This window comes from Saccostrea cucullata, unplaced genomic scaffold, assembly GCF_032062105.1.
Source record: "Saccostrea cucullata isolate Sc308-1 unplaced genomic scaffold, CSIRO_AGI_Scuc_v1 ctg126, whole genome shotgun sequence".
Lineage (NCBI taxonomy): Eukaryota > Metazoa > Mollusca > Bivalvia > Ostreida > Ostreidae > Saccostrea > Saccostrea cuccullata.
This window is the reverse complement of record NW_026928905.1, coordinates 119,859-135,763: the sequence shown is the minus strand read 5'-3', so window position 1 is coordinate 135,763 and position 15,905 is coordinate 119,859. Positions and strand designations below refer to the sequence as shown.

Here is a 15,905-nt window from a genome sequence, read left to right as displayed (position 1 = left end):
CAAAGTTAATTTCACTTATCACATAAAAATATACATAAAAAAATACTACTGCACTTAATTTACATATCACAAGTCGAAGTTAAAAGAATAAGAAAAAAATTCTCAAATGCATATAGTATTCAGAAATGTTTTAGAGCACGTCTATAAGAAATCTTTTCTTAAAATGTAAAACGTAAACATGTAGTTCTGAAATAAGAAATAAAACCTAAATATCGTTTAATTTCAACTGGAGGAGCTGTGGATAGAACACAGTTATAAGCTTAAAATCATAATTCACACTAAGCGCGCTCGGCTGTAAAAAAATGGAAAGTGCATGGTCAGAGAGAAGTAAATTTTTTAGTGCGATCATTTCAGGTATTTTGTAGAATAAACGTCTCCAGACTTGGTACCAAACCACAACCGATTTTCTTGATCAACAGCCGTTGAGGTGATCTCTGCAGATATACCAGTAGCCATTTCATGCCTGTACTCCAGACTTGGATTAATAATAAAAAGGGAAGTGTTTGATGCCATAATAACGTTCCCAAATTTGTCCATTGAGGCACTCGCTGAATAAAAGGTTATGTCAACTTTGTTTATCTTTCTTGACGAAATTTCATTGGTTTCCAAAGGGATGAAACCGCCCCCAAAGGTGCGAATGGCAACAATTTGACCATTTAATGAAATGATATGATTGATATCATCTGAGGATTTCTGTGTTGGGTATACGCCTTTAACTTTTCCATTCTCCGTAAGTTTGATAATGAAATATTTTTTACCCTTTGCTTTATGTGCAACAACGAATATGTCTTCATCTTGGCATAAAATTCCACACAGATTTGTTGCCAGGGAAGAAAGATCGGCTAACACTTTTACATCTCCTTCTCTTGATATTGAGGTAATGATAGGTTTAGTAGCACCATATCCCTGTGTCACTAACAAATCACCAGAGGGTGTACAGCAATTGAATACAGGTCTAAAATCTAATTCAAAAGTTCTTATGACTTCGCCTGTTGTATTTCTAAGCTGCACGGTATACCCAAAATGATTCACCCATACTAGGTTGTCTTCAGATACACCGAGTGCATGTATCCACCCAAACTTTTGTTCTAGACCTACCTTAGGGTGGTGTTCAACGTTAATTTTCGTTAGAAACAAGTTGAAAAAATCTTTTGCAGATGTTTCTTCTGTGAATGTTACAGTATTCTGTGTCTTCTTATCCAGTATACGCTCATTCCCTTGCAAAGTTTGTTTGATCACCTCTGCTTTTGACTTTTTAAAGCTTTCAGCTTTAGAATTCAGGTCATTGTTACTTCTTAATATTTCTTCTTTTACGACAATGTTATTTCGGTGAGAACTTTTATTAAAGGTCAAACTTTTTCCCCCAGGGTGTGTTGTCCTGCTCTGCTTAATTTGTTTTGTCAAACTTGCTTTCTGATTCCTAAGACTTTCTTTCTCCCTGTTTTTCTTAACTTGTTGGCAGTGTTTGGAAGAAGTGTGCTTATTTATTTTATCCTTCCTGTCTTTAGTGTGTTGAATGGAAGATAGATTCACTTTCTGGGCTCTCTTCGTTTCATATCCTACATCAAGATGAACACCTTTTGATTTCTTCAGAGCTTTTCTTTTCATTGTTTCTTTTGTTTTGACATCCTGAAGTTTTCCATGTTTTACGTTTGATTTACTAGTACCTACACTTGTAGGATGATTAGAACGTCGAGCCGAAGGTGTTCTTCTACTTCTGTCTGTCTTTTCCTCATTATCCTCTCTCTGGATTCGTCTCTTTTTAGGATTTGGGATTTTTGTTGGTCTTTCATCTGAAAGTACATTGTACTTCTTCATAATCAAAAGATAATACGGTATGAATTACTATACGGGATTTTTCCTCATTAGAAAAACTAGACTTACGGTCAAGATCTAGCAGATGACTTTAGATTAATGTTTGGGTGCTAGATCCACTATGACCTCATAATCAAGTAGTGGGAATATTACAGTTATATTTGTATGAAAAACTTCCGCAAAAATACGACACAATGATTGGTTATGTTTGCTTACAAGGTGATTACATAAATAAAAGAAATTACGAAATTTTGAATTAAAACGAGGCTGTTGAAATTCCCCTAACATAAACTTTTTTCTCAGTAGCCTGCATCGACAGTTTAAAAATTGGTCGTATTCAGAGCAGGAGCATCGACAAGGTTGAAGTCAAGATATGTATGAAAATGAAATAATATAATAATAAGTAATAAAGAATAATATTGTTAATTGATCAAAAAATTCGTTTAGGTCATCATTTCGTAGGTTCTATGGTCGATTCAATGACCTTGTCAGCAAATACAATTTATCATTGAGTCAAATGCTGACTGACGTTTTTCATACTAACTGTTAGTCCATAATTCATACGCTGAATTGATGACGGAGCACACGGCGGGTGTGACCGATCGTCAGGGTATGCTCAATCCTCCATGGCACCTGATCCCACCTTTGATGTTTTTGAGGTCCGTGTTTGCTCTGCTCCTAATCGTTTTGTCTTGTGGACTTTGATATTGAATACTGTTCGTTATCTCCATATCCTTCATCTCAGTATACAGTACGTAATCTTATTAATTAAAGTTTTGTCCCACCTTGTCCGTGTTGTTCACACTCATACTTCCTTTTCCGAAAGTTATACGTTTTTCTTGGTTCCATCCCATTTCTTACAGATCTGTCTCTTTTGGCAGCTTCAGTTTGCCTTTGTTGATTCTTCATTCTTAATTTCTCTACAGATCACAAATACATGTTCTTTATTTTTTACAGAAAGTTCAAATTTAAGTTGCTGAACTTTTCTCATATGTAAATTCCTCGATTCTTATTTTCATTCTTCTGAGACCTAATTAATAAACTATGTTTATTTAATTGTCAACATCCATTTAGAGATTCTGAACATGTATTAGTTTATCTGAAGACTCACCTGCTCGCCTTTTCTTTTATCAAGATTTTTCAGGTTCACCGAATATATATGAAATGGGAGGATGTCCTTGTCCTAAATCCAATATCTAATCCGAGTTGTCGTTCATCAGTCAATTCTGAACGATATCTCTTGGTTGACTTTTGTTTATAGACGATATAAAATTGTCTATGTTTGCACATGCAGACTTATAAATATCTTTAGTGCTTGATGACGAATAAATAGGATGACTACAAAATACCTTGATAAAAACCTTTTTTCAGAGGGGCTTAAGAACTAAAGTTCTTAAGAATCCGCTAGCCAAGGATATTCGGTCCACGCCCTTTCCGTAACCATGGATAGGACAGAAAACCTCTGCTACAGTGAACAAATTTGACGCAATAAAACTGTCGCTTTCTTTCATGGTTACCATGATACCGAATCATTTAAAATGAAAAGGTATTGTATATTACAGCCCTTTAACTCGTCATTACTGGAAAAAAGTACGCAAGTTACTGTTTCCAAAATTTTCAAAGATTTGAAGTCTAATTTGTATGGAATTAAGTACAACTTTTGCATATTCTTCCCTAGAAATGAATTATTAATATTTTTTATTTTTGATATCGATATTATTTTTATTTTTTAATATTGCACAGAACCAATTACAAATTTCAAGATAACAAAGCACGTAAAACAGGAAAGCAATTTTCAAGGCAATTATGTGGTCTTAATCCCTACTTTTCATTCAAATGTATCATTATGTCATGCCGAACGAATTCGGGGGACATATTGCTACTGTACGCATGAAAAAAATTATTTACCGACTTTCTCGCAAAATGCTTGGGCAATGCTGCGGGGACTCAGTCTCTCCATAGATGATGACCAGCTGTATTAGTGTCTTAGTGTGGAATACATTTTTAGTTTCAACATGGCTACCGTTGTCATGGAGACGTACGAATAGAAATGATAACAAGTAATTGCAGTTTTGTAATCGCACTTTAAATCTTCAGATTGACTATTTATGCCATGGGAACAGATTGAAAAGTAAAAATTGCTTAACTTCGTTCTCACGAACTGCTCAGGCAATTATATCAGAGAATTGTTTGAAACTTGTAAAGATTGTTCCTAACATTTTTTGTCAAAGTAATTTCTATTTTAAACAAGCTAAGAATTCATGTCCCCCGCTTAGGGAAAAAATCGGATCCCCCTGACTGAATTTGTCTGTATACTGAAGCAAATAAAATACATGTATGTCAATATGCATATAAAGATTTGATTGCTTATTCTTTATTATGTGTATAGAAGATTCTTTTTATATGGAATATTTATCACACTGTAATGATGATTTTATAACCTCATAAATTTTTCATTTCACATGCTGAATACTATTTTAGTAAAAAAAAAAAGTATTTAAAAAAAAAAAGATAGGATCGGCCGAGATTCGATCCCGGGACGTCTTACAATTGAAGCGAGTGACATAACCACTAGACCACGGAATCGCTTTACATGAAATAAAGTATATGCAGAACTGAAATCACATACATGTTATATATTCATATTTTCATGTTCGGTATTCTAAAAATTTTACACAATCCATGGTGTTTTATTTATTTAGCCTTTATTAAACAGTTCTAATAGATGTAATAAGAACATAAAGTCCGCACTTTAAAACTCTCCTCAGAAAAATAGCGACATGTAATACTATTACTATGCCATTTGAGAGGGGCGAGAGACGTCCTAGGGAGTTTTGGTATAAAATTACATTGCATAAGCTCCAAAATCTTTTTGAAATCATGATAGTGTTACACACAGACAGAATGTATAAATTTACGACCTTGAACTTTGACCTTTTGACCTCAAAATCTATAGGGGTCTTCTTTAGGCCACAAGGAGTTGTTATGTAAAATTTCATTGCAATAGCTCTAATGGTTCTAGAGATATCGTGTGGAAACGAAAGTGTTTTAACAGTATTTATGACCTTGATTTGTTTTGACCTCAAAATCAATTTTGTCAAAATTGCTAATTTCATATTTTAAAATATAAAATCTTTTGAAAATAGTTGTCTTAGGAATTAAAGAAACAGAAATGGGTTCAAATACGCACTTGTTTTCCGAGGTGGTTTGGACAATTGTGATGGAAATTCACAGAAATTATGAGAAGACACTGTTTGTTCAGTAAACATTCAAAAAATTCTAAATATCCACCGTTACCATTGAAACAGGAAAATGGTGATTTTTTAAAGAAATTTCATTTTTCTCATTAAATATCAAAGCAAACTTTTCAAATCTTAATTGGTTTAATCATTTCAATGTATCATGGTGGTTTCTGTATAAAATTGAACTGATGGTCAGTGGAAGGAATTCGAAACGACTTTTTTTATTCAGCTTACTCTTGTCTTGGAGCGTTTAAGTAGAAGGCTTAGAAAACCGTTGTCAATATATCACAGAAATAGGTCAATTAGAGTTCATCCTTAGATGTATCATCTATGCAAGTTTGCTTAACATAGGGCTTTACCTACAGTGTACTTTAGAATGAAGCTGCTTCAAAAACTTTAACCTCTTCACTCATCCGAAAAATGGAGGTCAGATTCAGCATCCGAAGCACGTTTATTAGTGTGCATCCTTAGATGTATCATCCATGCAAGTTTGCTCAACATAGGGCTCATAATTACTTGGAAATGAGACCTACACCAAACACAATTAACCTGTTCACTCATCTGGAAAATAAAGGTCAGATCCAGCATCAGAAGCCAGCCTGCTATTATGAATCCTTAGATGATTCATCCATGCAAAATTGGTCAACATAGGGCTTATAATTACTTGGAAATGTGATCTGCATCAAAAACTTTAACCTGAACCAAAAACCTGAACCTGAATCAAAAACATTAACCTGGTCATTCCTTTGCTGAAATTGCAGCATCTGAAACCTTGACTGGGGCAATGAAACACACTAGAAGCATCTTCCATGCATATTTGATCAATGTAGGGCATAGAAGTATACTTTTCATGAAAACTGCTCCAAAAACCCTAACCTGGGACGCTGACACCTAGGGTATTAAATAAATTCCTCCAACTTTACTGAGGTGAGCTAAAAATCAATTTCTGCCAATTTTCGTCCACGTCAAATAAAATATACTGAAACGCAACATCCTATTTTAGAGGGAAAATTAAATATATGATTTAATTTTGTATCTAGAGTATAGATATCTTCAACTTTATAAATATCGATAATTTAACGGTTGAATGATTTTTCAAGCCATAACCGGAAGTTAAGTTTGGGCCTGCTCAACAGAAATCAAAATTTGCATGTTTAATAAAACATTTGACTCAGCGTTTGTATCTGTTCATCATACGCAATTCAGCAATATTCCGCAAAATAAGATTTCCTTTCGTTTCCGGAAAGAATGCTTATAGGCTTCCTAAAAATGACATAAGTACGTATTTTCATTACTTTAGCTGAAAAATCTGAAAATAACGGTGATGGAGAGTTGCAGATCCAAAAATACACCACAACACGCCTCAACAGTATCATATGTATCATTAGCATTTTTTTCCTCTCAGATCTCGAGATTGATGAACCTATTGCATCGTGGAAATCAAGCTGCAATTGTTTTGCATGGCAGTCTTGCAAGCTGTGATGGAATGGCTGAGAAGGAGGTGTTTTAACAACAGTCATGTGTTACTTTCTAAAGTTTAAAGATAATCATGTTACACTTTCATCAATCTCTGATGTTTTTAACTCGAATTTAACCTAACAATAATCATTTTTGAAAATCCTTATTCAAAAAGTTCATTTGCTTGTTGCGTTTCTTTTGCTCTGCTTTAAGAAAAAAAAAAGAAAAATAACATTTTGAAGGAAATGTAAAGATCGGTCAGAGAAAAGTAAATTTTATAGTACAATCATTTCAGGTATTTCGTAGAATACAGGTCTCCAGAGCTGGTACCGAACCACAACTGATTTTCTTGATCAACAGCTGTTGCGACGATGTCTCCAGAAATACCAGTATCTACTTCATGCATGTACTCCAGACTTGGATTGATAATAAAAAGAGAAGTGTCTGATGCCATGATAACGTTCCCGAACTTGTCCACGGATGCACTCAATGAATATGAAGTTACCGGTATGTCAATTTTGTTTAGCTTTCGTGTGGAAATTTCATTGGTTTCCAAAGGGATTAAACCACCCAAATGATTGTAAACGGCAACTATTTGACCATTTAATGAAATTATCTGATTAAAATCATCTGAGGATTTCTGCGTGGGGTATACTTCTTCAACTTCTCCATTCTCCGTAAGTTTGATAATGAAGGAATTTTTATCTTTTGGTCTACGTGCAACAACAAATATTCTTTCATCTTGGCATAAAATTCCACATAATTTTGATGCGAAGGAAGAAAGATCGGCTAACACTTTTACATCTCCTTCTCTTGATATTGAGGTAATGAAAGGTTTACGAGCACAATATCCCCGTGTAATCAACACATCACCAGAGGGCGTACAGCAAATGAATACAGGTCTGAAATCTAATTTAAAAGTTTTCATGACTTCGCCTGTTGTATTTCTAAGCTGCACTGTGTATCCAAAATGACTCACACAAACTAGGTTGTCTTGTGATATACTGATTCCATGTATCCATCCAATCTCATTTTCTAGACCTACCTTAGGATGGTGTTTAACGTCAATTTTCGTTAGAAACATTTTGAAAAATTCTTCTGCAGATGTTTCGTCTGTCAATCCTATAGTATTTTGTGTCTTAAACAATATGCGTTCATTCCCAGGCAAATTTTGTTTAATCATCTTTGCTTTTGACTTTTTAAAGCTTTCGGCTTTAGAATTCAGGTCACTGTTAGTTCCTAATTTTTCTTCCTTTAAGACCATCCTCTTTTGATGAAAGCTTTTATTTGGGGTCGGACTTTTTACTCCAGGATTTATTATCCTGCTCCGCCTACTTTGTTTTTTCAAAATTGCTTTCTGATTTCTACGCGAAAGGCTTTCTTTCTCCTTGTTTTTCTTTACTTTTAGAAACTGTTTAGAATTAGTGTGCGTATTTACTTTTTCCTTGCTGTCTTTAGTATGTTTAATGGAAGATCGAAGCATTATCTGTGCCCTCTTCGTTTGATATTCTACATCAAGATGGGTACCTTTTGATTTCCTCGCAGTTTTTCTTTTCATTGGTCTTTTTGTGTTGATATGAAAATTTCCCCCTTTTTCGTTTGATTTATTTACACTAGTAGGATGATTTGAACGTCTAGCCGAGGGTGTTGGACTTCTGTCTGTCGTTTCCTCATTATCCTCTGTCTGGACCCGTCTCTGTTTGGGATTTGGGATATTTATTGATCTTTCATCTGAAAGTACGTTGTACTAGTTTATTGTTAAAATAGTAGTTTGATATGTACAATTCAAAATTTACTTTACAACATTTGTATCACACATAATTTTTTTTTATAATCGACAAAAAGCTTGCAATTGGGCTGGAATCTTTTCGAATAGGTGATATCACCTATTCCAATAAGTGATATCACCTTTTCGAATAGGTGATATCACCTATTGAAAATGAATAGATGATATCACCAATTTGAATAGGTGATATCACCTATTCGAATAAGTTTGCAATTGGGCTGGAATCTTTTTTAGATAGGTGATATCACCTATTCGAATAAGTGATATCACCTTTTCGAATAGGTGATATCACCAATTCGAATAGGTGATATCACTTTTTGGCAGTAAATACCAAAACGGCGCCCCATAGCAAGCCCCCCAAAAAAAACCCCGACCTAAAGGAAGGTTATATTTGCTTGCAAAATCAATGCATACTAAAATCATAGAAATTTCAAAATGTTGAATTTTAACAATGCTGTTAAAATCCCCGTAACAAACACTTATCCGTTAGTAGTCTGTCTCGACCGTTCAAAAATCTGTCATACTCAGAGCACGAGTATCGATGAAGGATATGGAGGATATGAAGATAACTAACAGTATTCAATATCAAAGTCCGTAGAACAATACAAAATAGGAGCAGAACAAACATCAGAGGTGGGATCAGGTGCCATGGAGGAGTAAGCATCCCCTGCCGACCGGTCACACCCGCCATGTGTTCCTTGTCATGATCGGAAATAAGGAAATTTTCTGTATGAAAAACATCAGTCAGCATATGACTCAATGATAAATTGTATTTGCTGAGAAGGTCATTGTATCGACCAAAGAACTTACGAAATGGTGACTTTACACTAGACTGCTGATATTCTTGTTTCATTAACTTAATTGTTTGTCAATAATTTAATCGTTTTAGAAATTGTTCATACGCAGAGCATGCTCTTGCGTATCGAATCAACTGAGATATAACACCGTATGCAGGCGATGAAGGTGTATTACTGCATATATTAAGTTAGGGAAGTTGACGATAGAAAAGTTAAAGTCATCACGTTTATCATGGAGTTTGGTTGTTAGATTTCCATTACTAATAATAAGTTGAGACGTAAAATCCATACGTATAGCTGACAGCAGAATATGATAATTATATAAATGAGGAAAAATTATGATGGAAAAGCTGGTCATCTCGTTTGTCGAACAATATAGTTGTTAGCTAGATCATATAAATCTATATAGTCTATTATTTGTTAAACGTACATCCTAACAGGAATCAGATGTTGAAGACCGTTTATTGTCTTTTACCCAAATTTATTCGACATATGAATGGAAATAACAAATGTTGATCGGGAAAACTTAAGTAATCTTATCAATAAAAGTGATTCCACACCTTCTCCGTCCTGTCCCCACTCGTACTTTCTTTTCCGGAGGTTATACGTTTTCCCGGGTTTCGTCCCTTTACCTACAGAACTGTCTCTGGCAGCAGTTTTAGTTTGTCTTCCATGTTTCTTCATTCTTAATTTATCTACAAATCACACATACATGTACGTCATTTCTACCAGATAAATGTAAAAGAAATTTCAAATTTTAGTTGCTGTAATCTCTTTTACAGTGAATGATGATACGGAGTCGGGACAGCTGAACTTTTCTCGAATGTAAATTCCTCGATTCTTATTTTTATATACCTTAGTTACGCTCTAATGATCGAGTATCAACAACCGTTTATTTCTTTAAAATTACGTATTTTTCTATTTGGTTACTGAATATGAACAAACTATTAAAGTTTTTAAATAAATTACAACATTCTTATATTTGGAAACTCACCTGTTCACCTTTATTTTTTACCAGTCTTTCAGGTCCACCGAATATGAAATTCAATATCTAAAACGAGTTGTCGTTCGTCGCATAATTCTGAACGATAACTCTTGATAGACGTTATATTTGATAGCAAATATATACATGGAATTTTGTAAAATTCAAAATGGCTCATGGAAATTAAGAATATTTTATATGATTGTAATTTGGACCTAATGTGGAATGCTCAGTATGTTGATAAATCATGCAAAATTGGTGCATTAGTTAAGAATACATTAAAAAATAATTTTATCCAAGACTGGAATCTGATAACGAACATGCCACTTCATTTGAATGCATTTCCGCCATTTTACGTGTATCTTAGAACCTCATGTACCATTGCTTAGTTTGAGAATTGAATTTGAGAAGATACATGCCACTACCCATATATTATTTAAAAAAAAAAAAAACCTACAGAAAATGTATCTTAACATTATGATGTAGATATGACTGCAAGCATCGAAACTTCAATTTTGAGGCTGTATCGAAAAATAATATTGAAACTTATCAATATCAATTAAAGCTTTACTTTTTATTGTCTTCTTTCACTATCTATACCACATGAACCAAATGTTTGAGGAAAACTTGAAGGGTTAGAAACTTGGGTGAACTGCATCTTCAACAGTGGAGACTCAACACATTTTTTTTTTTATCAAATAATATCTAGAATACATTAGCTAATTGAAAATAATTTTGTGTATCATGTCTACATTTCTGGATTTTAAAATTCAAATTTTATTTAAATGATATGGACAATAATATATAAGCAAATATATCCTTCCAGTAAATAATAAGCCTCTTACGAATACAGAGGAACCTTCAAGAAATATAACAGATTCTACTTTTTGATGAAATATATGAAGATAACGAAGAGTATTCAAGTGCAAATTCCATCAAGTAGAACAAATCAGGAGCAGAGCAAACACGTACCTCTTTATCTTCAGAGGTGGGATCAGGTTCCATGGAGGAGTGAGCATCCCCTGCCGCTCACTCCGCCATGTACTCCTTGGTCGGGAAATGACAGAAAAATTCCGTTAACAATTCAGTGTATGGCCAAAGCATTAGTATGAAAAACGTCAGTCAGAATTTGACTTAAAGTCATTGTACCGACCATAGATCGAGCAAAATGGTGACTTTAAGGTTTCAACAAAGGCCAACTTGTCCAAAAATTTATTTTTACAATGGCTATAAAACTTTGTGAAGTATAGAGTTAAAACTTTTAAAGTGTTTAAATGTATCATTGATTAACAGATAGAAAGTATCACTTAAAAACAAATATTTTAATTTTTTTTTTTTTTTTTGAGAACAAATATATTTAAAACTTTGCACATTTTCAAAAAATGCACCTGCTTAATTAATTCTGTACTTTTAATGAAAATCACAATAGCAACGATACTCTTTGTTTTTATCAATGAAGGGCAAGTTGGACGTGAATGGTCTCTGAAAGGCTGTTATTGAAAGCATGAAATGTATGCAGACAAGACCCCTATAAAATCTGCCATTTGCAATGTACATTCGGTTTAATATCTTAACATTTCGACAAAATAAACAGGGAAAACAACTTTTCAGAGGCTATCGAAGTCCAACTTGCCCTTCATTGATACACATATATTGTTCTGCAATGATGTCTGTCTTTCACTAAAAGTACGGAGTTAATTAGGTGTATTATATAAGCATTTTTGTAAAGAACTTTTCTCAATAAATTTTTAACGCATTTCTTATCAAGTGATACTTTCTATTTGTTAATCAACGATATATTTATAAATTGTGGAAGTTTTAACTCTATAAACCAAATAGTTCTGAAGCTACTGATAAAATAAATTTTTGGACAAGTTGGCCTTTGGTGAAACCGTAAACGAGACTGTTAATATTGCAGCTTTATCATCTTGTTTGTCAATAACCTACCTCGCTTTGGAATCTAATTGTACAGCATTTATAGACCTGTTGGGAGATATTAACCATGTATGTAAGTGATAAGGGTATTTTGCTACACAAGCAAGGGAAGTTGACGATTGAGAAGTTAAAGTCCTCGCGTTTATCATAAAGCTTTATAACTTGATTATCACTGTCTTTTACTAGTAAATTATCCAAAAATGATACATACGCGTCAGACTGTGATTTATCCTTTATTTCAAGCCCACTGGGATATATCGTTCGCATTAACTTCACTTGGTACTCATGGGCTACTATGTACACTCACCCGAGTCCCTTTTTTCCTACTTTTCCCTACCTTTTCAGGGTTTAATATTGTGCCACTTTATCTTTGCCCAGTTTCAATTTCGTCCCAAGTTTTGTTGAAATAAAAGAAAGATAATTTTCCTACAAACCGATTTCCAGAAACCCTTTCTGTCCCTTACCCCCACAAAAGAATTCTTATTCATTGACAAATCATATCTTTATGTTTATGAGGATTCTATATTTTTCCTTCTTTCAAATCTACTCCACAAGTTCCTTTTCTTTGCTTCCCTTTCATATCAACTTCATGCAATCGAATTCTTACTTTCTTAAAGTATTTTCCCACATATTAATCGTTAAAGAAGAATTGATCATTTAAACAAGCTGGTTTCCGGACATATTGCACCATGGACATAAAAGGCTTCAAGAAGCAAATATCAAATTTTTATTTCAGAAGAACATTACATGTACCTTTATAACTTTACAATATAAATATACCATAGTCATAAATACAAAAGAAATGCTGAAGAAACATTTTTTTTTAAATTTAAGCTTACAAATCACTTGTTTAACGAAATTAAAAACACATAGGGACTTTTATTTATTGATTGTCCTAACGTGCATAGAGCTTAAAAGAAAGAAAACATTTGACCAGAATTAAATTTGTAAATTAATATGTGTGCAGGAAATATATGGGGACTTTTCTGTGTTAATAAAACGCTGTATCACAGACAAAAATAAAGTTCTTCAAAAATAAACTGGACGGAATGTGATAAATTCTGGTCTCTCTGGCATTTGGACGTACAAGCCTTCACAACTTGTTGATATTGTGCCATTAGATCCTACAGGTTCAATACTCTGAATTCCGAATAATAATAACGTGTAAAATGATATGACGTTTTAAATAACCCAATGGTTTGGAATGGATAAATAATCTATGACAAAAAATATAATACTCTATCTTACTCCATGACGAAAAAACAAAAATATATCAATTTGTTTCACACAACAATTACTGCGGGTGTTGTGGGTATAATACAATATGTAATATGGAAAATATCGATAAAAATAGGGCAATAGGTTGAGCATTTGTGATACAACCAAGAAACAGGGACTATATACATATCACAGTTCACATTAAATATTCTGTATAATGGTCATCTACAAAGTTGTTATGGGAACATGTAAATATGATAGGTAAGAGAGATATCTACACAATGCTACAAATTATCCACCTCCTCTTTTATGTTGGATTTTAATTCCTTTCTCCATCCAAGCACACCAACATAACTCTATTCTTTGCCACTCAAAATCGGTTTATAAATAAAGTCTTGTACACTAATACAAATCATGCAATTATATATACTGAGTAGGGTTAGTAAATAAAAACAATGAAATTCTCTGGAAGTCATGGTGATAATATCCCAGCAACCAATGAAAATCCTCCTGTCACCTCATTTCTGCAAAAGAAGCAAATGGTGTGATAATTCATGCGCATGCCCATTCAACATTTACCAGTACGTATGCAGTCAAAAGAGAAGTTCTTTTTCTAGAGTTAAGTATTAAAAACTTTGCTGAGTAAAAGCTTGGTTTTTAATATTATAAGTACAGCCAGATTTCTAATTAATGAAATATTTTTTTAATTTTTGAAAAAGAACTTCAGCATTAAATAAGCAAGACAAACAAAGAAATGCACACATATTAATGCAAAAGCCTGCACCATAGAAACTCAGTGTAAGATCTACTGCACCATTGACAAATACAAGGCCAGACAGACAAATTATCTGTTATCTTTTATCAGGTTATTTGTACTTCAGAAGCTGTTAATTTCAAGTTAGCTATACAGTCATGCCAGCCTATCATCTCTTGGAATGTTGTGGTGTATAAAAACACACAGTAAATACATAAACTAGACAATGTTCCCCAATAACAACACTCTTTACTAGTTAGTCTTATCCCCTCCTGTTGCGGGGCCAGTATTGCCCCCTTGAGGGGCCGATTGGTCCGTTTGACCCGCTGCTGCCGGCGGTTTGTTAGAATCAGCAGTATTTGGGGGTTTGTCTCCCTTTGGAGTGCTATCATCGGTTTTCTGAGTAGTTGGTTTGTTTGAATCCGCTGTATTTGGGGGTTTATCCCCCTTTTGAGCACTGCTATCAGTTTTTTGACTTGCAGGAGCTTTGCTAGAATCAGCAGTACTTGGGGGTTTGTCGCCCATTTGAGCATTACTTTCGGGTTTCTTATTTGCATTATCTCCCTTTGGGGCAATCTGATCACTTTGAGTGGGTGCAGGGGGTTTGTTCTGTGCAGGAGGTGCATTTTGTTGCTTTTGATCTTGTTGTGCATTTGCCTTGTCATCCTGTCAACAATAAAATAAAAGCATTCATTTAAAATGATTGCAAGTTAGTCAAGTTTGCTTGTAATTTTTCATAAAATATATATCAATTTTTGATTTATTTTCAAATTAAGCAAGTAACTAATATCTGCACTCTAAATGTATTAGCTTTTATCTATTTCAACGCTTTCTAAAGCAGTTATTCTTTGCATCCAAAAAAACATTGCTGAAACTTAGAAAGACATTTTAAAAATATTGAAGTCTTATCAATTTTTACATTATTTTAAATGAAACTGGATTTACATTCTATATATTCTGAAATTTGAATTGACATATGTAAGAGATTTTGATCAAACATTGCCTTAAACAATATAAAAGAAAAATTTGCATGCATAAATAACATTAGCATAGGTACATTTTTTCCAGACATGAAATCTTGACAATGGATGACACACAAAAAGCAGATGATGCTAAAGTGCAGAAAACACACTGGACATACCAACCACACAAGTGATAGATCCCCATGGCAAAAGGTGGGGGTAAAAGGTCATACAAAACGACCCAACGTGACCTTCCACACTCTTATCAATACAGCAGAATATTTTTTTAAAAAGACTACATAGTACTTTACAAAAATCATTTCATTCACAATAATGTACAATATTAACTTATGGGAATATCTATGGGTAAACATTGATATCAAACATGAGATACTACAATACAAGTGACATTATTAAAACATTCTTAAACATTAATTTAACTGTCAAATTAAAATATTTTATGTGCATGGTCCATACTAAAGGAGGTTTGCCAAGAACTATATTGTAACAACATTACTCAAAAGCAATTTACAGTGTGTCATGCTTTATTTTAACCAACATATTAGTTGCTAAATCTAAATTTAATATGGGTTACAAAGACATCGCTATCCATGCAGTTAAATAACACTAACATTTAAGTATCATTCATGCCTATAAAATATACATGCAATATCTTATCAATTCAACAAGAATAAATTCAACATTTTATACAAGGAAAAAATGTAGATATACAACAATTAAATTTTTTAATTTAAATTTTCATTATTATCCTACATCAAATTACAGAGCAAATCATGATCTAAGATAAATTTTGTAAACTAAACTACTGCTAGTAAATAAGCAACTAATATGCGGGTCGTCTACAGGCAAACTACTATGTACATGTATACCACTGCCATTCTACCCAATATCCAGTAAGAGTCCAATTAAAGAAGTACCTCCAAATTATTATCTTC

At 33.5% G+C, this 15,905-nt stretch overlaps 2 protein-coding genes and 1 long non-coding RNA gene across 6 annotated transcripts; all 3 read right to left on the bottom strand.

Moving 5' to 3' along the window:
• Positions 1 to 159: 159 nt before the first annotated feature.
• Positions 160 to 10,137, bottom strand: LOC134279131 (uncharacterized). Of its 4 annotated transcripts, XM_062761483.1 has the most exons (4): positions 10,093 to 10,137; positions 9,659 to 9,793; positions 8,130 to 8,246; positions 160 to 1,667 (listed from the first exon to the last, which is right to left on the bottom strand). In XM_062761483.1, exons 2-4 carry the CDS (start codon positions 9,780 to 9,782, stop codon positions 346 to 348), a joined length of 1,563 nt encoding a protein of 520 aa, XP_062617467.1. In that variant the 5' UTR covers positions 9,783 to 9,793; positions 10,093 to 10,137; the 3' UTR covers positions 160 to 345. The 4 variants fall into 4 exon arrangements, with proteins under 4 accessions (XP_062617467.1, XP_062617465.1, XP_062617468.1 ...); XM_062761481.1 differs by lacking the exon at positions 160 to 1,667 and having other exon boundaries at positions 6,577 to 8,246; XM_062761484.1 differs by lacking the exon at positions 160 to 1,667 and having other exon boundaries at positions 6,577 to 8,246; positions 9,731 to 9,793.
• LOC134279123 (uncharacterized) lies at positions 1,698 to 3,142 on the bottom strand. The gene is made up of 3 exons (XR_009994575.1): positions 2,927 to 3,142; positions 2,601 to 2,735; positions 1,698 to 1,793 (listed from the first exon to the last, which is right to left on the bottom strand). It is a non-coding gene; the product is annotated as an uncharacterized LOC134279123 (long non-coding RNA).
• Positions 10,138 to 14,239: 4,102 nt separating the features above from the next.
• LOC134279115 (serine-rich 25 kDa antigen protein-like) lies at positions 14,240 to 15,848 on the bottom strand. Its single transcript, XM_062761467.1, has 2 exons — positions 15,840 to 15,848; positions 14,240 to 14,653 (listed from the first exon to the last, which is right to left on the bottom strand). Exons 1-2 carry the CDS (start codon positions 15,846 to 15,848, stop codon positions 14,240 to 14,242), a joined length of 423 nt encoding a protein of 140 aa, XP_062617451.1.
• Between the last annotated feature and the right edge of the window lie 57 nt (positions 15,849 to 15,905).

Bases quoted from the DNA above. Each gene is read 5' to 3' on its own strand.
- LOC134279131 (XM_062761481.1), bottom strand. From the start codon at position 9,782: ATGAAGAAACATGGAAGACAAACTAAAACTGCTGCCAGAGACAGTTCT. The intron at 8,247-9,658 runs GTGTGGAATCAC...ACGTACTTTCAG, and splicing joins GTGGGGACAGGACGGAGAAG to ATGAAAGATCAATAAATATC.